We start from the raw sequence: 25030 nt of genomic DNA on the forward strand, positions 1-25030 counted from the left end.
TTAAGTTTCTAACTTTGGCCTAAAATCAACTAAGGTGGGAAGTCTGGGGAAGTCCTGTAGCCCAGTGATGAACATGGTGTAGGGTTTTTTCAACAATGTAGGAAAAATCCATCCCTCTTGCCTAGCTGTGTAATTTTTAGTCCTAGCTCTGCTGAATGGGAGCTGGAGACTCTGAAGCGGAATGAAGGCCCCATGTGCCAGGTGGAAGATAAGAGCTAATCCCTACTTTGAAAAAAGCATCATCTACATAAGCAAGATGGATGCAGCCAAGTCCCATCCCATCTTCTGAGCACAGATCTAAGCACACAGCTTAGCTGATTTCCCTACTGGCATGTCCTGAGCCTCTGTTCCCCCAGGATGCCCAAATTCCCCAATCAGCTGTTCCCCTATGTTAAAGAGATGGATTTAACCCAGAAGGGCTGGCTGGATCCTGAAAGCCAATCATGCAGCCCACTGTTTCTCAATAGCCCAAGGGGAGAACAAGTCATCTGCTGCCAAATATTTATTGACAAGAATATGAGGCCCCTATTTCTGCTGGGGGGATTCTGCCTAAGTCTTCAATCATGCCTTGTGGACAGAACATGACATCCCAGTGGGAACAATCACAGCCTTGATCTTGGCCAAGAGCAGGAGAAGCCAAGAATTGCCCACCCATGCTTTTCCAGCAGGGAACAAAGCACGCACCCTGCCCCAGGAGCAGCCTGAATGCAGCCCCACACTATCTTGCCCAGAAAGTCCTCAGGTTTAATTCAGCCCCTCTGTTTACTGTACCATCTCTACAGAACTCCATGCACACGACAATTTGGTATTTCACTCTTCATTAAACGTCTCCCTTGGTGCAAAAAAACATCAAATTTTTCATTGCATGTCCCCTTAAGTAGTAGGGGGCTTGGCACTGACCCCCAGGGCTGTCTTCATGGACCAGATCCTTCTCCAGTTCTGCTTAGGGCTTTATCAAAAGCCCATTAACACAATGGCTTCCTTCTCCTGCCCAAGGAGAGGGAAGATGAGACCCCTCATTTATGGAGATAACTTGCTCATCTGGTTGGCTCAGCAATTTGTTCATTTGGGAAACTATTTTTACTCTCCATGAATGACTAAGCACATCGTTTTGGGGGCTGATGGCTGTTCCTTTTTCCGCTCTTTCTTGAATTTATTTATTTTTAGTTTCTTTGGGAGGGAAGAGAAGCGGAGTGCAGAATGAAAGCTCAGAGAACAGGAGACAGATCAAGGGAAAGTGGGAAGATTGGATTTACCCCTCTGAGTCTCAGGCTGCCTTACTGCTTATGGAACATAGCAACCCACTAAGCAATTTTATAGGGGTAATAGGAAAGGAGCATTCAGGAGGCTGTGGACTTTGTCCTTCAGAAAAAAAGAAAAAAAAAAAAAAAAAAAAGCAGAGTTGGTTCTTTGGGTTCTGCTAATGGGTTCTGAAGAGTTTGAGTAGGATTTGAGACAGAAGATTTTCTCACAGGTCTTACAGTGCTTGATTATGCTACAGCCCACATGTCTCTAACGTTATTACGGGAGAATTGCTTTGGGGCAGAAAGCATCCTTCTGTTCTGTATGACCTGTGCTTAGCACAAGGGGAAGCCAGCCTTGATGCCACAGAAATGCAGGCAGTTATTCGTACTCACCCCACCTTTTATTTGAAAGGAAAGTAGTCCTGGACCATATGGTTGAGGGCGTGCATGCATGACCTTTGAAGATGCCCAAAAAATTGGAGGAGGGTTAAAATGATGTAGAATACTGAGGGGTTTTATTCTTTCCATTTTTTATGTCAATTCCCTGGGGTCACATGAATGGTTGTTGAACCAGTGATGCTGCATATATGCCACTGTGGTCCACGTAATAAACCTCTCACCACTCGCACTTAACGTTGAGGAAGATGATGAATCACTCACCCAAAACCAAAAGGTGCTCTGCGCCTGGTACCTGGAGAAGAGGAAAAGCAGCCATTCAACCTCCCTGACCTTTCAGTCCTATTCATACCAGGGAATGTGACTGTGTGTTGATCTCTCATTCCCCTACACCACCCTGCTGCCTCCTCTTGCCTGCTCCAAACCTCCTCTGACCTTTTTCTCTGCTCACCCTCCATCCCCGCCCGACATTAAGAAGAGGAGCAGCCTTACCCACACAACTTTCCCCAGACGAATGAACGGCAGGCTTACCTATAGCTCCAGTCTGCATCCACGGGGTTTCATTGTTCCTCCTGAGCCTGCAGGGAGGATGCTCTGCACAGCTGAGTTTGTCCAAGCCCTCTAGAAAAGCTGACGACAGCTGGCCATGGCTCTGCCTCTCCTGCAAACCTCTTAATCCCACAGGAGCATCACTCGCACCCTAGCACTGCCTCTGTTTCTTAGCAGCTTCTTGGAGAGAGATCTGGATCTCATCACAGGCAGCCGTAGCACTAATAAAACCTTCTTTACTTTGGCAGGACCCAACACCACTCCAGCAGCAATAAATCCTGAACCAGAGGGCAATTTGTCCTTTTTCAACCAATGCAGGCTTCAGAAGGATTAAGTTGGTCTCATGGAAAGCGGACCTCTTCCAGTCTCAGAGACCTTTGGATGTGCAAGAAGTTCCCCCACAGGTGGATGAACACAGGGTGGGCGCCCCTACACTGGAGCCAAACCTGCCTGTGAAGAGCTGAGTGAATTACCATCCTTATTTCTTAGCTCAGCACTTTGTGGGTAGGCTTAAGGCTTTTCCAGAGGATTTCCCTTCCCTTGCAGTTTCTGCTCACACAAACTTTTGTTCTACCCACCCCATTTCCAGTTCTGGAGATTTCTCTGCTCCCCTTCCCCAGCGCCACAGCTGAACTGCCTGCTGCAACAAGGCCACCCGCACCAGGCTATGTCACTGTGGGGTGACACGGTGTGTCCTTGTGTCCTCACCCTCCCTGCGCATCCTCCTGAATGACCTGCAAGCTGTCCCTGCACGCCACCAGCTGCTCTCCATCATCGCGTCCCTGGGGGGACTCTACCGCAGCACCCTAGAGCTGGGATTCCGTGCAGCTTCCAGAGTGTTAGCAATGGGAGGAAGCACATCCCTGATCCTGTGCTAAGCCTGGGCACGGCCAAATCCTCCCGGGCTTGACCAGCCTTCGTGACACCCCCACCCCCCTCCCCTAAAGCAGCCACATGCCGTGCATCCTGCTGCCGGAGCGCTCCCGCCCCTGCCTGCGCTGGGATTTGCTCCATGCCAGCAGGATCTATTACCTCACACACAGGATTTATCCCCTTTCCATTCATCCCCTCACGACCACAGCCCGTTATTCCCCACAGCATTGCATCACCACCACCTCCCCTTGTTAATTCCGGTCGTCCCCACGCACTCCCGCCACACTTATTTTAGTTTTTCACCCGGGTCCATAGCGGTGAACCCGCAGACGAGGCTGCAGCGAGTCCCCGCTGCAAATGTCTCTGTGGGTGACACTGAGGAGAGTAGGGCCGAGCATCCCCTTCTGCTGCTCGGGGAAGCCGCTCGGCCGGGGCCCAGGAGATGCCCTTCTCCAGCGGGGCGCTACCAGGATGCTCCAAGCAGGAGGTGACGTCCCAGTGGGGGGGACACGAGGAGAAGGGCTGAGACACAGAGGAGCTCTCCTGCGTGAAGCATGTTCGGGGGGAGACAGGGGGCTGCAGGTTGACCTTCCCATCCCCTAACTCCCTCCCTGCCCATCCCTAGTCCATGGGTGCCCCCCTCCCCGCCCTCCCCTCCTCCCTTAACTCCAGCGCCGAGGAAGCCGAGCCGGAGGCAGTGCTGAGCCGGATATGCAGCGACTCCCCGCATCCCTCCTTGTGAGTATCCCTCGCTCCTCCTGATGCCTTCGGAGGAGACCGATGGACGGACGGACGGGCAGCCAGAGGTGGACTAGTCTCTCCTATTTGCAAAGCTAGGGTGGAGGGGAACTTCTTCTAATATCCCCTTCCCCATCCTCTGTCTTCATCCCCTCTTCCCCTCCTCCTCTTCCTCCACCTCCTCAGCCACGATACCCTTAAAAAAAAAAAAAAAAAAAAAAAGGTGGAGGGAGGGGGGTATGGGAAACCTGCTGGCAGGTGGAAGGAACCGGGAAATGGAATCACCGTAAAGACTAGGACTCCGGGAAAAAAAAATATATCCCCCCCAAAATACCCACCCCCCTAGGGAAGGAGGGAGGGAGGGAGGCAGGGCGGAGGGGCGGGCTGCTCTGCCGCACCGGGAGACCCGCTCCGCCCGCAGCCGAGCCACCGGCTCCCGTCCCGGCATGGGACAGAAAGGAGAAGGCCCCGACAGACCGACAGACAGGCGGGCGGGGAGGGCTGCGGGGGGCTGCAGCGCGGCCGGCTGGCAACTCCCTCGCAGCCCCCCGGCGCCTCCCAAGTGTTTCTTGCTGCTTTTATTTGTCTCCTTTTTAAAAAAAGGATTATTTCCCCAGTGGTGGCTGGAAGGCGGGTCACGCAGGCCAGCGGGCAGCGGCGGGGGGAGGCCGTGGCAGAGGGGGAGGGATGCTGCCCGCCCTGCCCGCGCCTCTGCCCCCGCCGCGGGGCCGGGGCCGGCGGCAGCTCCGCGCCGAGGCGGCGGCGTCGTGGTCCCCGGGTGTAGCGGTGCTCCCTCCTCCCTCTCCTGCCTGCCCTACTCTCCTCCCTCTCTCCTCTGCCCACTCCCTCACTCCTCTCCCTGCTCTCTCCTCGGTCTCCCGGTCCCTCTCTGTCTCTCCTGCCTTCCCCTTACGTCTCCCCTTCTCTGCTCCTTCCCCCCTTTCTCTTTTCCCCCTGCCCCCGGCCTTTCCATCCCCTCACCCCCATTTTTGACGGGGGGGCTTTTCGCTGGGCCAGGGCAGAGCGCGGTGACGCCGCGGCAGCCACCACGGAGAGGACACAGGACCCCCCCTTGGGCCCGCCATGCCCCTTTGAGGGGGTGGCCTGGACCCCGAGACCCCCGCAAGGCCCCCCGCAGGGCTGCTTCGCCTGCATCGCCAAGCCCCCAGCTCTCCGGCAAGCTTCGCCCGTCCTGTCTCCTTCTTCTGCCGTTTATCTCATGGAGAGCAAGAGCTGCAAAGGGGACAGCCTGCGGCCGGCGGTCCCGTGCAAGCACTCGGTGGAGAAGAAGACGATGACCAACCCCACCACTGTCATCGAAATCTACCCTGACACCACCGAGGTGAACGATTACTATCTCTGGTCCATCTTCAACTTTGTATACCTCAACTTCTGCTGCCTCGGCTTCATCGCCTTGGCCTATTCATTGAAAGTGAGTACTGAGCACGGGGCTCGGGCTAGGGGGTGACCAGGCAGGGGGGAAGCGTTTGGGGGTTGTGCCTGATGTAAAACCCCACTATGCCACCCAAATGAGAGGCTGCAGACCATGGGGATGGGGATGGTAAGAGCTGAGGAGCCAGGGATGTTACTTCAGGTGGGGAAGTGGCGCTTTCACTTGCTCCAAGTACCCTCAGAGGCTCCTCTGTACCGCGGTGCAGGGTGACAGGCAGGCAACACAGGGCTGCTTTGGCTCATGCTGCACCTGCAGGCACGCCGGCACTAGGTCCCTTGTTTGGGATCCTGGCTGTTAGGGATCGTCAGGATAGGACCCAGCAGCGTTGGATGGTCAGGCAGGAACAGTAAGAAGCAGCCAGCCAGGATCAGCCATCAGCTGGCAAGTTGCAGGGGTAAGAAGCTTACAAAGTGCAGGGCAATCCTGCCTGTTTCTTTCTTGCCCTCTCCGTAATTAAAACACCAGAGCTCGTGGCCAGCGTCCCCCACTCCGAGCCCTATAAATCCCAAAACAAGGCCTGGAGACCTGCCAGCATCATGGGAATGGTGAGAAGGTGGAAGAGAGTGCAGGGGGCTTCCCACAGGGTTGGGCTGGGGGGATAGAGAGCTGTGTTGCTGGAGAGGGTGATGGCGTGGAGCACAGCCCATGATGGGAATGGGACCAGGTTATTATTCCTGATAGCTGCAGGGGAGAGCAGCCCGGCAGGGATGGTGCCTGGCAAACAGGCAGCACCTTGGCAGCTGCCAGGAGAGAGGGGCCTGGGCTGCCCTCCCCTTCCCTGCCTGCCAGATGCAAAACTAACTGAATGGATGTGCAGAGAGCCCGGGGCGGCTGGGTGGCCCGGAGAGGAGCTGGCTGATTTGTTTTGGCAGGCAGCATTTAGAGGAAGGCCAGGGTGCAGACAGGCTTCGTCACAGAAGCAGATCAATTAACCCCATACAGCTCCTGTGAGCTGGGCTGTGAGCACCCAGCACTGCAAGGAGGCTGCTCCCAGCACTGTCAGGGTCTCCATCAGAAAGGCTCAGGGACAAGACCGCGGCCCCGTGTCTTGGGCTCACCGAGCACTGGCCCGGTGGTGCCTGCCTCAGTTTCTCATTCCCCAAGATGGGAGGTAAGCTCTCATCCATTGCCTGTGCAGGAGGCTCTGCTGCTGCCTGGGTGAGGTACTTAATAACTTAAATCATACTGGGGCGAATCATCACCACAAGCAAAGGGCAAATCCAGTCAGCAGCAGGCTAGTATGAGTGGGGGGTGCAACTCCCTTAACACTCTCCACACCTTGATCCAGCAAGGGAAGAAAAAACTGTCTTCCTCCTTGTTATTTTAAGCCTTTCCTTGTCTGTATTTGCCTTTAACAACTGACATCTTTCCCGTGAAGAGGCTACCATGGGTGTCTGGGTACATGTGGTTCCTTGCAGCTGCAGCAGTGAGGGCAGGACAGCCTGAGAACAGGGCTGACCCATCTCCTGGTGACAAGGTAGAGTAGTGTCTGCCACCCGCAGAGTTTTTAGAGGCTGGACCCTTCACTATCCTTGACATGGGATGGAAGGAAAGGCAAAGCCCAGAAGTAACCCGGGGCCTTGCACCGGGACAGGGGCGTGGGCTCGGCATCTGTCTGCCAAGACCCAGAGGACACAAACTCAAGCATGAAAAAAAGAGGCAGTGGTGAGGGAAGGCAAATGGGCAAATTTGCTCCAAATCAGAGGAAGGAGAATAGAAGATGGCTGTCAAAAACCAGCCTTGGCTTTCGGGCTGAGAAGGCGGTAGCTGATGGGATGTAACCGTGGTACCCAAACAGAGGCAACGCTGAGCGGGTAGAAATAACTCTGCTCTGGTTTTGGAGCTCCCCAGTGGCTGTGACTCTGTGGCAGGGGGAAAATAGAAACAAAATGTCCCTCAGAGGCAGAGGACAGAGCTAGCAAGTGGCTGAAGGGACGCCGAGTGCTCTCATGAGCTGCTGTTGGGGTGGGTGGTGAGAGGCAATGCAGATGCTGGGGCAGTAGCAGGTCTGTCCTGGGGAAGACTGGGATGCTCAGAACAGCAGCTGTGTTCCTTACCCACAGCTACTGCAGGGATCTTCACAACACCCTAGCCAGGCTGGGTGTTACAGTAATTTCTCCAGAAACATTTTTTCTTCTCTTTTATCGTCAATAATGTTTTTTCCAGAAGTTCAGAGAAAACAGGAGCAAGAAATGCCCTGGGAACAGATATCCCTTTAAACAGACTTCTCTTGTTCTTCTGCAATTAAATATAAGGACATTTGAGCAGTAGGCACTTTAGTCTGGCCTTTCTAGGATGTCTGTGCTGTAAAGGGACTGACTAAGGGGCAGTAGGAAGAAGAATGAAGCTGCACCTTCCTCTCCCTGAGCCTCTTCTGGGACCCCTGACAGCAGAGCCCTCAGCCAGTGGAACACAGATTTCCTCAAGAGCCATCAGTGCACTGATACCATTAAGTGGTTCCTGGGTTACAGCTTTTACACTTCCTTTAAATACCTGAAACATCTAGCAACTTCAGGAATTATCGTTTTCATTATCAGAAATAGCATTTTCAATTCCCTGTCATAAAGGTCACCTGCTTCGGACAGATTCATGCTGTTAATAAAGCAGTATCTCCTTCGTGACCCAAGTCCACGAGATGTTTCAGTATATATCTTAGCACACCCTAGCATTTCCTCTGGCTTCAGCAGCATAATGCCCACACTGGAAGACAGATATATCCTTGGTACACTTGAATATTACTGTGAAGCTGTCTCCTTCCTCATGCCCTATTTTATTGGTTTCAGCCACATCTTGGAAAACGGGCATGTCTGCCTGGCCTTCTGCATGCTAGCTACAGCCTTCTAGATTTCTTTCTGCAGGGAAATGCTATTTCATGGTGATAACCATTTACTAAAAAATGTCCAAAACCCCCACCCTAGCACCAAAGAATTTGTGAAGAAAGAAACACATGAAGTCAGGTGAGGGCAGAAACTGTGACATACAAGGCAGGTTCTGTGTGTGACAGACGTCACAGCCAAGCACTCTGAACAGGAGTGTGGCAGCATGCCTCATCTTTATTTATCCCCATAGCAGGCCAGATCCTCAGCAAACACAGCTTGCTGGGCTACAACGGGGTCACACAACTCATGGATCCCTCCAGGGGTCATTTCTAGCATGTCAGGCTTCTCAAGGTCAGCCTCCCAGAGTGCAAGCAAGGCACTTGCATCTAATCATGTGTGCTGGGGGCTGGGGGAGGAGAGATCAACAGCAGGACCAGGGAAGTTAGCAATACCCTAAAGTAACCCTAACCCCAGCCCAGCACAGATAAAAGTATCACTCCAACAGCAACGCTTTGGATTCAGTTGATTTTGATCAGAAGCAAATGCTGTGGTCTGATATTCAGCGGCTCCCTCCCTTTCCCAGCTCCAAGTGGTAATGAATGATGCATCAGTGCCTGGTGGCAGGAGATCTCACTTCAATTGTTCAGAGCTTCGTCTCTGGAGACTGCCGGGGTGAGCCAAGTCCTCTGTACCCATTGTGCCACGAGGCAGTAGATCAGAGGAGCTGGGATCTGAGATGAGCCGCAGTATGGATGCCTCGCTGTGGCTCTATAGAGATGAAGATGCCAAGGAGCCTTGCTGGCGTTTTAAGCCTCACCAGCAGCCCGCAGCATTGCTTGCAGAGTTTTCTTGCCCCTTGAGGTCATGGAAATATGCCAAGCTCTCTTGCCTGCTCTCTGCCCAGCCCTTAGCACACAGCTGTGGGCACGAGTGTTTGCCCTCCTCTCTTGCCACTTGTTGATCTTCCTTGTTTCGAGTGGAAGCAGACCAGCACAAATCCACAGCTATTTATTAACCCTGAGAGGCTGCCGCACCCAGCCTCTCAGGCAGGCTCTCATCCTGCTTTTTGGAAGGAGCAATGGTTTATGGACGTGGGTGAAATGCAGGGGTGACAGTCCCGTGATGCCAATGCCGGTGTGGTGGAGGCACGTAGGCTGGAGAGCTCTTGAGCAATTCACAGAGCAAATAAATCCAAGGATCGCCTCCAGAGCTCCTTCTGTGCAGGGACATGGAGCTCTGCATAGAAATGGGTTTACTGACAACCAGCTGTGGACTTCCAGGCTGCCTTAAAAACAGCCTCATTAGACTCGTTATCAACAAACCATTTGTCTCCTTCTGCAAGCTGAGGCAGCACTTTTTACTAAAGCAGCGAGTTTGCTGCTCCCAAAAATGAGAGGGGCTGAGCCCTCAGGGCAGAGGGAGGGGAGGTGACTGCTTTGGGAGGGACTGGGGTGGTAGGAGCCAAGGGGAGCACTTGGAAAGGAAGCAGAACATAAAACCCCAAGGAAACAAAGGGCAGAGGATGGTGATGAGAGGGAGAAGACAAAGAACCCTGGGCACTAACATGCTGGAGGTGTGGGAGGACATAGTGAGATGGAAATATTGGAAGACAAGGTGAGCAGCAGGGAGGTGACAGACAACTAGGGATGGATGGATGGATGGATGGATGGATGGATGGATGGATGGATGGATGGATGGATGGATGGATGGATGGATGGAAAGGCCACACCACCTTTTGTTGGTGGGAAAGGAGAGGAGAAAGCTTTGCATGTTAGAGCATAAAAGCTGGCTGTGTTTCATGTAAGGATAGGCACGGAAGAAGAGAGAAATTTTGTTAGTTGCTAGCCTGGATCAGAGGTGAGCTCTGCCTTGTCCAGTGGGGGATTTCCAAAGATGCCACCACATAGTGCTTGGATGTGCCCAGGGAAATCCCAGTCAGCAGATGTAATTATGCTCACACTCCAGTCATCTCAGTGCAAAGCAGGGCCAAAAATCCCCATCTAGTTTTAGGCAAGGTGAGAAGGGTCAAAGGGATGATGAGAAGAGCCTGTGGCTAAGAAAACACCACACCTTGGTCTGGGGTGGGGGTTCAGCCTTGTGACCTTGAGGACCTGTCCCTCACTATGCTTCAACTCTCTGGCTATGGAAAGAATCAGCTTCCAGGGCTCCCAGAAGCTTGTGCACCAGCTGCCAGCACATTATGATGATGGTGGCCACAGGAGCATGAAAATAGGAAAAGCTGAAGCTGGGCTATAAGAAGGACACCAGCATCTCCTTCAGGCCAAAGCAGGGAAGGAGCTGAAACACTTATCTGCTCTCCAGGAGAGCTCCTCCAGAGCCTGGCTCAGTTGCCACAGCAGGACATGAAAGAGAGACATCTGGAAGAATCTGGGGGTGCAAAGCATGCAGGATAAGGCAAGGCTGCCCTGCAGAGATGTGGGAGGCTGGAGCTGTGAGTGGTGTGTAAGGAGAAACTCCTTTTCATTGCACTTTTATGCCACGGGGGCCCTTGCACTTGTCTGGTGCTTAGAGGCTCCATTTCAGTGTAAATGATTATGGGCAATCAGGGATGATTTTCATGAGGGTGACCACTAAAGCCACAGGGGTTAGCAAGAGTGTGTGGGTGGGACCAGCTGGAGGTGCAGGGAGAGGAGGCAGCTGGGTGCCCTTTGGTAGGAGTCAAAGGCAGCCATCGTTTGGACCCAAACAACAGGAAAGGGAAGAGATGGAAGAGATAAAAAAAGGAACCGTGGGGAAATGGTGTCACTGGGGAGAGGGCTACCCCAGGCACCCCTTGCCGCAGCAGCAGCAGCAGCATCACAGGAGCAGGGCCAAAGGGAGAGCCATGGGAAAGTCAAGGAGAGGTGCTGCTGAAGTGTGTCGTGGGAAAGGGCTGAAGCACCAGTCACGAGTGTGAGCTGGTGCCAGGTGGGAGATGCTGCTGGGAGAGGCTGCTGGGAGCACTGGAGAAGGCTGAGTACGGAAATTAGGGTTGTAGGGCGCCCCAGGGAGAGGAGGAACAGGAGGTGAGGAGTAGGAGACAGCTTCTGGGGCCAAGAGGAACTGGCCTCACAAAGGTAAAGCGGCTTGGCTGCGGGAGGGTTGCAGAGCTCGGTGTGCCGGCCGTGCCGGTCTGCTGGAGAAAGCTCCGTCTGCCTGCAAACACTGACAGCAAACAGCAGCTTGCCTGCGGCAGAGAACACCGGGTTACGGTGCAGGAAGGGGCAAAAGGCATTTGCTCCATGTCGGTTTTGCCTGAGGCAGCCCCACCGCTGGGAAGAGGAAAGTGTGTGAGAGCTTCAAAGAGTCTGCTGGGAGCAGCAAGCGGGATTTCTGGCCTGAATCCAGCACCTCTGGGGCTTCTCACCAGTGCGTGAGGAGGTGCCAAATGTCTGGTGCTGCTGAGCCCAGGGGTTTTTGGGAGGATGTTAAACTTACTGGATAATTTCAAATGTGAGTCATCCCGGACATTCAGCTGACACAGAAAGGCATGTGGGCTCCCAAGCTGCTGGCTTGATGCTTTCCCAGAGATCGTCTCCTCTGCTGAGAGCTCCAACCAAGTGAGCCCCAAAGACACATGCAGTTCTGTGACTGTCCCCTCTTCCCGATCCCAGAAGGATGCTGAGCTGAGCACTCCACAGCAGGGCAATGGCCCCAGCTCCAGCTCCAGGCTCCAACGAGCAGGGCACATCAGAGGCTGAGGACATGGCACAGTTTGATTTAATACAAGTATGAAAAATAGGCTCATTCTTGCCTATGTGCCTGCCAGCACCAGATCCTGGGTCTCATGCCAACAGCAGCTTCCCTAATCACAGTTCAGAAGATCAGGGGTTGCTTGTGCAGAGAGGTCCTCAGTGGTGTGATGGAGAGGAGGAATGTTGCTTGAGGGTCTGAAATGCATTTTGGAGGACCTGTGAATCAGCACAACTCAGTGAGAACAAGGTGTGCAGCAACCCTTCCCCATGTCCAGCAGAAGGCTTTCAGGACAGCCCTGTGGGTAAGCACTGCAGGAGGAAGAGAGAAAAGTCTCTAAGATGTGGTCTGTTGCAGTGTCTTTTTGCAGTGTCTTTTTGGAAAACTCCTAATCGATAAAAGCCTTTTAATATTCCTCGGTCTGACCCTGGTGCTGGTTTTTGCAGCTTGCCACATCTGGTGTCCGGCCAGCAGTGCCCAGCAGGGCTCTCACTGCTGGCAGCAGGGCAGGCCAAGGGCTCACAGCCCCACTGCCCACAACCCCCACCCAAGACAGGGCAGTGGGGCAGGCCCTGCCACACCCTGGGCACCCCGCTTGGATACGGGAGATGGATGAGGGGTCAAGTGTCTTGGTCCTTTTGTCCAGGTCCTTTTGTTCATCCTTGTGGCTCCAGCTGCCTGAGTGTGCTGAGTGCTGGCTGAAGGGGCAGCCTGGGAACAGGAACATATCCTTGCTAGGAAGCAGCGGAGTCTTAGCCCTGCTCTGCTGGGATCCACCTGCAGAACTGCTGCTGCAGCTGGACAGTGCCATCAGCTGCCTGGCTGTGCCATCCACTGCCTCCTAGTGCCATCTCAGCCTGCTCGTAGCATCATTGCCTGGCTGTGCCATCTGCTGCCGTCGTTTCCTTACAGTGCCATGTGCTGCCTGGCTATGCCTTCTGCCGCCTGGCAGTGCCATCCACTGCCTGGTAATGCCACATGCTGCCTGGTAATGCCATTGCTGCCTGGCAGTGTCATCTGCTGCCTTGCAGTGCCATCTGCTGCCTGCTAATGCTGTCGCTAGTACATCGGTAATGCCCGCTAGTGGCATTGCTGCTGGCAGTGGCCATGCACTGCCTGGCAGCCTGGAAGAGGTGGGGACAGGCCAGTGACATGGACATGCACAATCATCCCCCACTGCAGAGCTGTCCCAAGGAAAGCCCATAAAGCCCCATAAAGCCTGCGGGATAATGAAGGGAGCAGACTGTGCTGTCAGAATGGAAAGCTGCCTGTGGCAGAGATGCTACACAATCCGCATAAGACCTGCAAAAGGAAGGGAACTCATTAACCCAGGACTGCTTAATATGCTGGAGGCTCGTGCACAGCCCTGGAGCTGCAGCAGGATGCCGTGCCAGGTTTCACCCGCTCGGCCCCTCAGTGCAGATGGAGGCACAGGGATGCACACCAGACCTGCAGAGCCAGCCTCCTCCCTTGTGGGCTGGGTGGGCCCAACCTGGCACTGCAGGGCCGGGGTGCCGTGACACGGTAGGAAGTGTACTTTAGTGCCTGTGTGCCCGGGGTGTACAATGGCATCTCAGCTCCTTTGTGCACCTTCAGGCTCCAAATGACACTGCCCCACTCTGGGGACCATGGGGCTCTGGTTTGCCTGGCTGGTAACAGCAATGGGTCACTCCTTCAGGTTTTCTCCGCTTCCAAGAATTTCCAGCCCACCAGTATTACAGTGCTTGGCTTCCCAAGCTCAACCCACAGCAGAGATGGGGGGCAAACCTCACCTCAGGGTGTTTTATGGCACCCCAAGTGCTCAAACACAGAGGCCCAGCCCAGCCCTCACAGTGCACCTGTACAGGTAACCACGTACAGGTGCACTGGGTTTTGTGGCTGTTGCTTGAAACAAGTTATGTCTTTCATACGTGTTGCAATTACTTTGTTTAATTATCCTTTTGTCTCAGGTCCGGGATAAGAAACTCCTCAATGACTTAAATGGAGCAGTTGAAGATGCCAAGACAGCCCGGCTTTTTAACATCACCAGCTCAGCCCTTGCCACCTTCTGTATCATCCTTATCTTCATCTTCCTGCGATACCCTCTCACTGACTACTGAGTGAGGCCAACAGCAGCTGCTGCCGCCAAAATGCCTCTATGCCAGAAGTGTCTGCAGTTTCTTGTAGCAAGGGCACACAAAACAAGCCAACCACTACACCTTGATTGCCAAAAAAAAAAAAAAAGTAAATTAAATACATAAATAAATGTTAAATTAGTTTATCAGCCCAGCTGAGCATACCTTTCTTGCCCTGAAATGGTATGTGAACAGCTGAAGGGAAGGGTCTCACTCTTACACAATGTACAGGAAGAAAAAATAGACCAAGAAATATTTGTTTTATGGCCAACAAGCTGTGTGAAAAGCGTGTGCAAAGCCCAGAGCTACGCACACTTAGTGGCAGACAGCTGAGCTCTAGGAAGCAGTGGGTTCCTGTGGAGCTGGAGACACATCCAGTGATGGATGGGGATCATGGCAGGCTGGCTTACAACATATCAGGTGTGTTCAGACCACCCCACCACCCCCAGCTTGTGGGGGTTTCTTTTCCTTTTTTTTTCTCTTGAATTTCATCCACTGGTTCAAACAACTCCCAACCCCTGGAGAGCTGAAAGTTTTAGGAAGTTTATGCTGGGGAGCCCCAAAGCCTCCAGAGAAACCCCAAAGTGTTAAAGGGCAGGTTTCTCCTTGGGATCTCCCAGCAGTGCTGAGAAGGAGAACTCACCTAAGCCACCTAATTGGAGTGCTACTGTATTTCTGTAAACAGTCAATAAAAAGATACCTCTGATATGTGATGCTGCCGGGTTAATTCCTTCCTTAGCAGGGCTGCTCTCCTGGTCTCTATGGGCTGGCAAGAGAAAATGCTAATGTCACCAGCAGCTGCTCAGGAGAGATTTAAAGCAGGAGTGAGGGATGCTGCTGCAGGTCGGGGCCGCACGCAGCCGTGAAGGAGAGCGCAGACCCAGATTTAAGAGCATAGACCTCGGTGACTCCTTGATGGAAGATCCATGGCAAGCAGGCAAAGGCAGCCAAGCGGGCAGGGCCCCCTCCCCTGCTAGGACCAACGCAGAAGAGGGAAATAAATCGACGCAGTCTGAACCTGCTGCTACTGCAGCACTTCCCAGGGTCATTATGAAGAGCCAGATTTCGGAGATGGAGTGCGTTTGCCGCTGAAACAGGCAGGAGCTCAGAGCCCTGCCCAATAGCTGCCTGCAGCTGCCTGTCATGCTGCAAATCAACACACCCTGACTTGAAAACACCCATAAATGAATGACAAGAGCAGGACTAAAATACAGCCTATCAGCCCCTCTGACCCTTCATCTCATCTCATAAGCCACAGCTGCCTCATCTTTCTCCAGCTGTAAGACGACCTCATGCCAAGGGGCACCAATCACGGCAGAGCAGCCATGGAGCTGGGAGAAGGCCTCGGGATCCACCTTTGCACCCACCCTGAAAGCAGAGGTGAAGCAAGAGATGGGGAATGCAGACAGGCTGTCATGGGACTCTTCATCATCCGCTGAGTGCACGGTTTAATCAGCAGGCTGTCTCTAGGCTGTGCTTAGGGATGTGCCATAGTGAGATGTGGGGACAGATCACAAATATGCTGAAAGCATAATGAGATGTCACCTCCTTCCTGCCCAGGTCTCCACGCCTTCATCTTGTCCCGGGCTTCATTTATCATGGGAGCTATGGGCAGGAAGACCTGCAGTCCTCCCTGCTCCCCACTCACTGGAGAGCATTTCCACACCAGACCAGACCAGGGGTCTGTTTTGCAGCGAAGTTTCAGTTGGCAGTGCTGTGTATGATGCCCTGAAAGTATCTCAGCCATGAACAGCTCTATGATCACTCATTCAGAGGTCAGTACTCTTCCCAGCCTGTCTTGGTTACTTCTTGCTCCCTTCCCTGAAGCAAGACCTGAGGGGTCATGGCTGTCAGCGTTTCCATCTTAACATATGTAGGGGCTGTAGCCAGTCCTCGTCCCAGGCTGAGGAAGGAGGTGGCCTGTCACGATGCCAGTACCCCCAAAGAGGGTACAGCCAAAATGACTGACATTGCAGCCACCCTGAACTGGCAAATTCTATCTCACTGGGACAGTGCTACCTTAGGCAAGACCCAGACCAGTCATCCCAGGATCCTCCGAGGTTAGGAGAGGCACAGAGATGAAGCTGTATGCCCTTTTCCCTCCCCCTGTACCTGCACCAAGCTCACGTTGGCTGTGTCTGAGGCCTTGGCCTGGTATCCTTCCCCATCAGACTTCTCAAGCTTTTGAGCTCAAACACAAGCACAACCGGATGGGCTCGGGGGATAACTCAGACAGGGTCGCCCTGTGTGTACTGCCAGGGTTCCAAGCTGCAGGTTAGATCCCTGTGGGACCAATGGCATCTCTTGCAATAAAGAGTGCATTCCTTTCTATTCCTTTCTATGAGCTGGGACTCGTGTCAGCCACGTTGCAAGTGCTTTTGCACTCAGAGACCATCCCCAGCTCTAGGAAATCTTGCAGGGACAATGCCACTGTCCTCATCTCCGGTGCTACACAGGAGAGAGCCGCCCGCTTGGCGTGCAGGCATGGGGCTGTTCAGATAAAGGCAGAGCTGACACAAAACTGGAAGTGACCCAAAGCCAGCCTTTTCTACATTTAACGAGTGTGACAAATGAGTTATCATCATCCCTTCCCCTGACGGACTGTCTTATCTGCAGGAAAATGGATGCTGGTTTAATGAACCAGGGGGAATACTGAACTGACTCAGCAGCATTTTTTGCAACTATAACCCATTGGGGATGGAGACAGAGGGTTGTTATTATTAGTAGCCATCATATTTATTGTTTGTTACCCACGTTGTAGGAGGGAAAATTGCTGCAGCAGGTTGGAGGTCTACCCAGACCCACCATGAACAAGAACAGGGTAGCAAGAAGGATGCTCAGCATTATGCTCAGCTCCACACCTCAGCTCCACCTGCAGCTCTGGGCTATGGGGAAGCAAATCTGCTGTACTCTCCCTCCCTCTCTCTTAATGTCTCCCCTTTAATGGAGTCCCTCCAAACACACAGCAGAAGGAAAGCACCTCCAAAATAGGGGAAATAAGGGGGATGCGTAGATTTTCAATCTTTTTGAGGAGAAAGAAAATTATTCATATGGGTCTTCCAAGTGAAGCATCAAGGTATTCAGCATTCATTTCTCATCTTGTCAGTGTCAGGGAACCCCAAATTGAGACAGCAAAACTACATCCCCATATACTGTCAGGCAAGTACATCCCAGATTGCACCAACTGTGCTGCTAAGTGAAAGAAAGAACTTTTTTGATTTTTTGAGGGAACAAGGGAAAGAAAAGCAGCAGCCAAATCCGACAGGTCCTCTAATTGCCTTTTTTTTTTTTTTCTTTAATTTTGCAAGAAAATTCTGGAAGTTCGGGTTTTGCCAAGGCTGACACCCGCCGCGGCAGAAGGCAGGCTTTCAGGAGTTGCTTCTCTGCCTTTTCACTTCTGCCACTCACAACGTCGCGCCGCGCTCTCCAAATCGCACTTTTTTTTTGGCTGCGAAGCCGCAGCCTCTGTTGCACTCCGCGGCGGGAAGGAAAACTGTGAGGAGGGGGTGGAGGAGAGGAACAGCCGAACGCAGCTTGAGAAGCATCTTTTTGAGATGGGGAAGAACTGACGGTCACGTTGCCATTTAAAGATTTAATTGTGTTCCTTCGGGAAACTGAGTCCGACAGCTTGATGAGGATTGCTTTTTGCTTTTTGTTTAGCTCGGGGGGAGCGATTGTTCCCTGTTAGGCGACATCGTGCAATTGTGCCTAAAACACCTGTGCTGATTTTGTGTCTCTCGTAGCTGAAAGGCGTGCGGGGAGAGCCTGGGGAAAAGGCCACCGAGGCTGGTGAGGATCACCCTTGTCCGGAGAGAAGATGCTTCGGGACGGGGCTGGTTCAGCCCCGCGATGAAATGGCTGCGGGGGGGACTGAGGGCAGCTCCAGCGGCCAGGAGGAGGTCCCGGAGGCAGGGAGCGGGCTGCCCGAGGCGGGCTGCAGCTGCCGGGCTGCGGGAGGCAGGCAGAGGGCTCTCTCGCACCGCTGCTCGCAGCCGGCAGCGCACCGCCCATCGCCGCCGCTCCGGGCGAGCCTAGCAAGGAGCGAGCCCAGCAAGGAGCGAGCCCAGCAAGGAGCGAGCCTAGCGAGGAGCACAGGTCCATCCACGCTGCTCCGGGACCCCCCGCCAACAGCCCAGCACCGGGCAAGCAGGGCAGGAAGCAGTTGTGAAGTGAGGGTGGCTCCTAAAAGCAGCCAGGATCGGGTCCCCATCCCTCCACAGGGATGTGCCCCTCCGTGCCAGCCAGGAAGTGTGCGTCAGGCGAGGGCCCGGGCACCGAGGCACATTTACCCTCCACGCTGGCAGGGAAAGGTGGCAGGGAGCCAGCTGTGCGTGAGCAAACCTTGCTGTGCTTGCGCAAGTCTCAGTGCCCAGCCAGCCTCTGCCCCCACTGCCACGCATGGCTCGGGGATGCCTCCTTTGCTCAAGTGCCACCAAGCCAGTTTGCAGACAGCAGCGCATCGAGTCCTGGCTGGGGTGAACTGGTTTGGGTTTGGCTGGTAAACACGACTCCACAATTCTCCTTTATCTGTGGGCTGACAGTAATAAACATGAGATGGAGCTCGTTCAGGTAAGGACCTCCCGGCCCAGTGTTGACAGCTGCCGGTTCCCCTGCCTGGGATGAGCTGCCAGGCAGAGCATGGTGAGTCAGGCCCGGAGCAGCCATCAGCCTGGATACCCAAATTAACTGTCAGAGAGAGATGTAAATGGCATCCTCTATTCTGCGGTGGGGTGAGTAATCCTCCGGCAAAGCCGACTACACTGTAACATCACAGCCCTGCTTCCCAGGCACTCCATGGGCCAGGAGGCAGAGGCACGCTACCAGCAAGTAGCAACTCTCACCTCCCTTCCCAGCCATGTGCTGATGTCCTGAGTGACCTTACCAAAGCCCTTTCATCCCTGTTTTCTCCTCAACACTGTCTCATAGGTTGATGGCTTCTCAAAGGCAGAACTGCAGCCTTGCTTAGAGCCACCAGGTTCTGGGGCCTTGGCACTGTGGGTGTCCTGTGATGGGTGCAAACTGCAGCAGTGCCCAGCTACGGTTGGCAAACACAGGGAGAGAGCTGGACACTGATGGAGCTGCCTCTTCCCTCCTCTCCATCCTCTCCTCCGTGTGCAGGTTGGACACTGAGGAGCGCCTGGCTCTGCAGGCAGACCACGGCGGTGCTCAGCCCTGCCGGGGGGAGGAGGGGGAGGCACAGATGGCAGCAGATGCTCTCATCAGTGAAAATGATTGAAGCAAAACAAAAAAACCCTAGCAACTGGTGAGCAGACTAACAAAAACCAGCACAAGGGTACAGAGAAAGGGTCTGGACCTGACAGACCCTTGCATGGAGCCTAGCTCCATGCTGCCTTCTGGCCCAGGGTAATGTTTTTCCCGTCTCCAACTCACAAAGAAGAAAGACTATGCCTTGTCCCAGAGCACTGGGCAGTGATTATTTTTTAAGACTTGGATATATCAAAATGAAACCATTTGGTTTCTCTCCCATTCCCCTGTCCCTATCCTTCCACTTGTCCTTTCCCCTCTGCCTTCAAAGAAGTGGATATGACCCCGGATAGCTTCTAAGCACATCTAAGCCCCTCGCCTACCCTCACTACCCACGGCAAGTCTTAATGTGGGCCAACATGGCACTCCATTTCAGCACTGGGGGCAAAGGAGCAGGAATGCCTCCTGCACTTGAGAGTGTCACTGTAAAGCCTCTGTGCCGCTTGGCTGCTGCTGCCAGCCTCGGCTCCTCTGTTGTGATAGCCTCATGCCAGTGCAAAGGTCCTGCTCCTCCACCCCTCCCATCCCCTGACTTTGACCCATCGTGCCAGCACGCAGCAGCCATGCCCTGTGTTTGGCACATCTCCATGCTCCTGCCCAGCTCTCCTCCAGTATGTCTGGGCCAGAGGGAATCAGAGGGACTTTATTCAATGTATGATGATTTACTTTTCCTTTTCCCCCTTGGCAGGAGCTCCTTGTGGCACAGTCAGAGCTACAGAATGAATGCTTCTGCAGCATGTGCTGAGCTGAATGGCACAGCACGCAGCCCTCCAGCCTGCTCCTTCTGCGATTAATTGCACAGGAGCTGCTCCTGCACCGTGCACGCACAGCCCCGCACGCTGCAAGGGCTGAGCCACGCTGCACACAGGCAGATACTCCTGTCAGGAAAATGGAGACAGATCCAGGGCAGCCCCTGTGTGAGAAACACACCTGCCTGGTGATGCTGTAAGTGTCTTTTGCCTGCTCAAGCATGTCGGCTCTCTTCAGTGAGGGACACCATTTTGGGCTTTGCAGGAAGAAGGTGGCGTGCACAGGGATCCGTGCATCCATCCCAGCCATGAGGTGGGAGAACTGGGGAGAACATGGGCAGGCACCAGAGAAGGGAGTGATGCCCTTCTTAAGGTCGATGTGGAGTTCACCACACTCAATACATTTCTTTACAGAGCAGAACAAGATAATATAGAGCCTGACAAGCCTCTTCCTTCAGCACCACCCTGTGCCCCGCTCCAGGATGTCACAGCAAGGGTGACAGGCAAGCACGTGGTGGAGCCAACCAAGCCTGGAAGAAGCAGAGCCGTGCCAGCCCCAGGGTTGACTCTGGCCTCAGCTATCAGCACAGTTTTGAGGTGCCAATACCCCTTGCAATGGGAACGCAGTGTCTTGTGCCACAGCCAGCCCTGCTGAGCGAGGGTAATGGGATGCTGGCTCAGCCAGTGGTGCAAGCAACTGCATCTAAATAACTAGGACAGGTTAAAAAAATATTCTTTGGCCATTTAAAGAAACTGCAAGTTGACAAAAGTCTCTCCTTTTTGATGGATAAGAAAGTTGGTTTGGCAGCAATTCCTTTTTCCTCGTTTTAGTTTCCTTCATGATCAGGTTCCAATTTTAATCCCCGCAGGATGCATGCAGAAGGCTCTGCTGCACTCTTCTGCACTTGGCCTGCCATGGCAATTAGGGGGCCTGGAAAACGTTTCAGCAAGAACTATTACGTGTACAAGCATAACTTGCATTTGAAACACGTAGCTGGGATGCAATCCATCTTTGGATGTGCCTGAAATCTGGGAGAGAGGAAAAAACCCGAGTGGGGTGAATTATTTTTTTTAAGTGCTTTACCTGAATCAGAGTGCTTTCCTTTAGCCATAAGCAACTTGCTGTGTAATTTTTGCTCAGCTCTGATGGCTGTGACAGAGAGGGGGGTGTGATGGCCCTGGGGCTGAGACAATAGATTCACATCTGGTAGATGGAGCTTAGAGAAGAGGCTGCTTTGTTCTGCCTGCCTGACCATTACAGCATTGCCCTGGCTCTCCCAGCTTAATTTCCCCTGGGGAAAATAGGGGTAATAGGGATGACCCGAGCCATCCAGAGCTGACCAGGTGTGCTCACAGCCCTGCCTTCACTCAGGCTGGCTGCCCACTTCCATGTAGCCGTGGGTCCGCACCCAAACGCCAGAATATCAGGTTGAGCAGGACTGGGATCTAAATAGGGTTAGCTCCCAGCTTTGGGAGGCAGGTGAGGTTTTGCAAGCCTCAGTTAACGCCTGCTCCTGGCCCCTATGATCCCGGGAGCAGTTTAGCAGCAGTGAATCATTTGTTTTGGTTTCTCCCCACCAGGCTTGGCTGCAGCGCCTCGCGCAGAAGCAGTGGGCGTGGGAGAGATGCAGGGCTCGTGGGCTGGAGCCACTCCCATGGCCAAAAAAAACCCGTGTCCCACTGGTCCCCAGCCCTGCTGGAGCTGCTCCTCCTGTTTGCTGCCAGTGGGGATTTTGTGTGGGTCAAATGTCCTGTGTCCTCATCATCCAGGGATGCAGCAGGGGCATCCATGGATTAGCTGAGGAGAGGTTGCCATGGATGAAGGCTCAAGAGGGAGATCGGCTTGGTCCCTTGCTGGAATGTACAGCTCAAGGGTGCCCCCCAGGACACTCCATCCTCTCCCTCATCCTCATCACCTCCCCATCCCCTGCCTGCTGCAAACTCGACATACTTCTCGCATCTGCTTCCCACTCTCCTTCCCTGTGCCATGCCACTGGACAGACAGGGAACAATCTTCCTGACAGCTCACCTGGGATGCTTATCTGTGATGTGCCAGGTCCAGTACTGGAAACACTGATTTTTAACTGGAGTTTGGAAAAAAACTGTTTCAATCCTCTTCCTTCAGCAGGTTTTGTGAGCTCATGGCTCTCTGCCTAGATAACAGCTTTTATGAGGAAGCTTTGGGATTTTCAGACTCATTCCTTTCCCCCTCTTTTTTTCCTATTTTGCTCCAGAAAAGGGGTGTTGGGTAGGGGGAGGAAGCAGTTCAAAGCTGAGGCAAGAGAAGGTTTTCCCCAGGTTTTCTCAGGTTTTCCCCATCTGGGTGCTCTGCATGGCCACAAGGAGGGAGCTGGGCAGGAAAACCAGCAGGAAAGGCTTCGTTCCAGCCATGCTGGTCATGCTGCTGCTCCAGCTCCCACCAGGACCAAGTGTTCCCATGCCACTAAAGCAGCGAGTGCCCGTGCTACCCCAGCATCTTCCCACTGATTATGATAACTGGGCCGAAACCCATGAGGTAGAATATCCCTCATTTTGTAAAAGTTTCCCTGCTGACAGCTTTGGGTGAGCTGATTTTCCACGCTTAGGAGAAGGGCATGAACTCAGCATTGCTTATGCAATGGGGACAGTGAGACTTTTTAGCATCTCTGCGTTTTGTACCTCTGGTGCTTTATGAGAAATGACATTTCTGGGAAAGATTTTGCCGCCAGTTACTGTGGGAGCTTGGCGTTCTTGAGCAAGCTGCTGGCCGCGTGTCTGGAGACATGAGAGTTAATTTTAAAACATCCGGCATCCGTATCGGCAGGGAGGAAGGTTCCCTTCATTTCCTAAGCACCAGCAAAACCTAAGCTTCTAAACCCTAATCCCTCTCTAAGCTGGAGCTGCCAGGCCAGGGCCAAGGGCAGAGAAAAGCCCCTGCCGTGTAACCAGGCCAGTTGCCCAGTTCTTTGGCGAACCCGCAGCAGGATGGGGAGCCCTAAGCTCCGGGATGGGGATGGAGCCCACTCCATCCATCCAGAAGCCGACCCGTGGGTGAGGCTCCTGCTGCTTTTTGAGCCCTCTTTTTGGTCACACTTCGCCCTGCCGCCCTCCAAGACCGCGCCGCCCCTACGCCTGTCCTTCTTGGACACTCCAGAGAGAATGAGCAGCTCGGGCACCCCAGAGAGAATGAGTGCCGCGGGGCGCCCCGCAGGTGCCCGCCGCTCCGGGCTCAGCAGGCAGGGGGCTGACAGGCGGCAGGGGCGGCCCCAGCTGCGGCAGAGCTCTTTGCTCAGCCTTGCAGCGCCAGGCAGCCCGGGAACCATCCACGACCCAAAAACACGCGGCAGCGCGCTCTCTGCCAGAGGCAGCGCGGCTCGGGGGTGTCCCAGGCTGGGGGGTCACCCCGGTTGGAGCCCGGCCGCTCGGGCCGCCCTCCCCGCGGGCCCCCCGGCCCCTCAGCGGCGCCGGCCCGGGGCGCAGCGCCCGCTCCCTCCGCGCCGCTCCGCGCCCGCGGGACTGACGTCACCCTGCCCTGCGCCGCCCGCGCTGATTGGCTGCGGGTGACGTCAACGCTGTCTTCTTTTTTTTTCCCCTTCTTCTTTTTTTTTTTTTTTTTTTCCCTCTCCCCCGTCCCCCCCCCGCTCGCTCCCGAGGCATGACCTCATCGCCGGCGCATTCCCGGCGGCGCGCGGAGCGGCGCGGAGCAGCGCGGAGCAGCGCGGAGCAGCCCCCCCCCCCCCCCCCCCGCCCGCCGCTCAGGGCATGCGGGCCCTGCGGCGCCGGCAGCGGCCGCGCCAGCGGACAGCCCGCGGAGCGGGGCGGCCTCCCGCGCCCGCCGCGCCGGGTCAGTGCGCGTCCCGCCGTGTCCGCGCCGTGTCCGTGCGGGACGGGGCCGTGCGCCCCGGGGGAGGCGGGGAGGGGCGCCCGCGTGTGGGGAGCGGAGCCGGCATCGCGCCCTGAGGCGGCGGACGGCGCGGCGGCATGTGCCGGTATATGTGCGTGAGTGTGGGAGCGCCTAGGAACAGCGCTTCGCGGCTGTGAGGGGCCGGGACGGCTCCGGTGCGCGGGGGAACGGTGCGTGTGAAGTGCTGGGGCTGGGAAGGGAGCAGCCCCACGGCGGGGATTGGGGAAAGAAGCGGGGGTTGGGGGGCGGGGGGGGTGGGCTGGCGCTCCGCGGCCGCGCATGTCGGGGATGCTGCGCTTGTTTTCGGGGCGGGGGGGCGGTGGAAATCCCACCCTGCCTTCGCGGTGTGCGCTTGCCGGGCGGCCGTGGTGCAGGTGAGGAGGGGGCTTGGGAAGCTCCGGGGAATGCCCGCTGTCCTGGCGGGCCGGGGGTCGCGGGTGGAGGGGTTTTCTGGCGGGGCTGAGGGCCGGTGTTTGAGGAAGCGGTGTTAACAGCGCTGTGGTTTTTCTGATGATGAAAGAGGTTGGAGTGTCGCCCTGTGTCCTTGGCGTTTAAACGAATCCGGCATGTGTTCAGCAGCGGGGGTTTTCATGCAAGACTTCATTGCTGCGGCTCCAAAGGCGCTGCTCGCGATTGCGATTAATGAGTTAAGCTGCTCGTTTAAAAAAATCCTCTCCACCTCCCCTAACGTGCCTGGACCGATTGATCACCCCCCACACACCCTCAATCATTATCGAGTGGCAAATGTTGCTTTCTGTGCTGAGCGTTGTTTGTTTCTAAAGATTCCTGTTTATTTCCCTTATTGATAAATAAGTTCCTTCTCCTTCCTGCTGCCCCCTCCCTTTTCTCCTCCCCCAGAATTAAATTCCTGAGCAACAGCAAAAGCTGATGTCAGTGCTTCAGCTTGCATTGGGGGAGCTCTGTGCACAGGTCAGTAATTTGCGGTTTTGTTGGAAGGAAGAACGCGGTGCAGTGCTGTTCTGATAGGGATATTTGGATTTCTCTAGGCATGGATGCGTTTATCCCTCGTATTGCGGTAGTTATTGACAGCTCCCTGGTGGGAGCTGGGTGCTGCATAAGCATATGTAGGAGAGACCATCCCTCCATCCCTGTCCCAAGCAGCTGGCGATGACGAATGCATTGGCAACGCTTGCCAGAGGTTCCATCTCCCTGTGATTTGGGGTGGTAAGGCAGACCCCTCTCGCGCAGGAAAGGGTGAGGATATCCGAGCAGGTAGCGCTGAGGGTTGCACCT

General features: G+C 54.6%; 2 protein-coding genes across 8 annotated transcripts in view; both read left to right on the top strand.

The window, feature by feature from the left end:
* The first annotated feature begins 3359 nt into the window (after window positions 1-3359).
* IFITM10 (interferon induced transmembrane protein 10) lies at window positions 3360-14592 on the top strand. 2 transcript variants are annotated; one of them, XM_038139598.1, is made up of 3 exons: window positions 3360-3800; window positions 4818-5232; window positions 13715-14592. In XM_038139598.1, exons 1-3 carry the CDS (start codon window positions 3691-3693, stop codon window positions 13862-13864), a joined length of 675 nt encoding a protein of 224 aa, XP_037995526.1. In that variant the 5' UTR covers window positions 3360-3690; the 3' UTR covers window positions 13865-14592. The 2 variants fall into 2 exon arrangements, with proteins under 2 accessions (XP_037995526.1, XP_037995527.1); XM_038139599.1 differs by having other exon boundaries at window positions 3777-3868.
* A 7946-nt stretch (window positions 14593-22538) lies between these two features.
* DUSP8 (dual specificity phosphatase 8) overlaps window positions 22539-25030 on the top strand; it is a 47400-nt gene continuing 44908 nt past the window's right edge. The window contains exon 1 of one of the 6 annotated variants that reach the window (XM_038138071.1): window positions 22539-22923. The gene's annotated coding sequence lies outside the window, so the exon portion shown is untranslated. The other 5 variants (XM_038138067.1, XM_038138066.1, XM_038138070.1 and 2 more) reach the window with 5 other exon arrangements.

The sequence above is a fragment of the Motacilla alba genome, chromosome 5 (assembly GCF_015832195.1).
Source record: "Motacilla alba alba isolate MOTALB_02 chromosome 5, Motacilla_alba_V1.0_pri, whole genome shotgun sequence".
Classification (NCBI taxonomy): domain Eukaryota; kingdom Metazoa; phylum Chordata; class Aves; order Passeriformes; family Motacillidae; genus Motacilla; species Motacilla alba.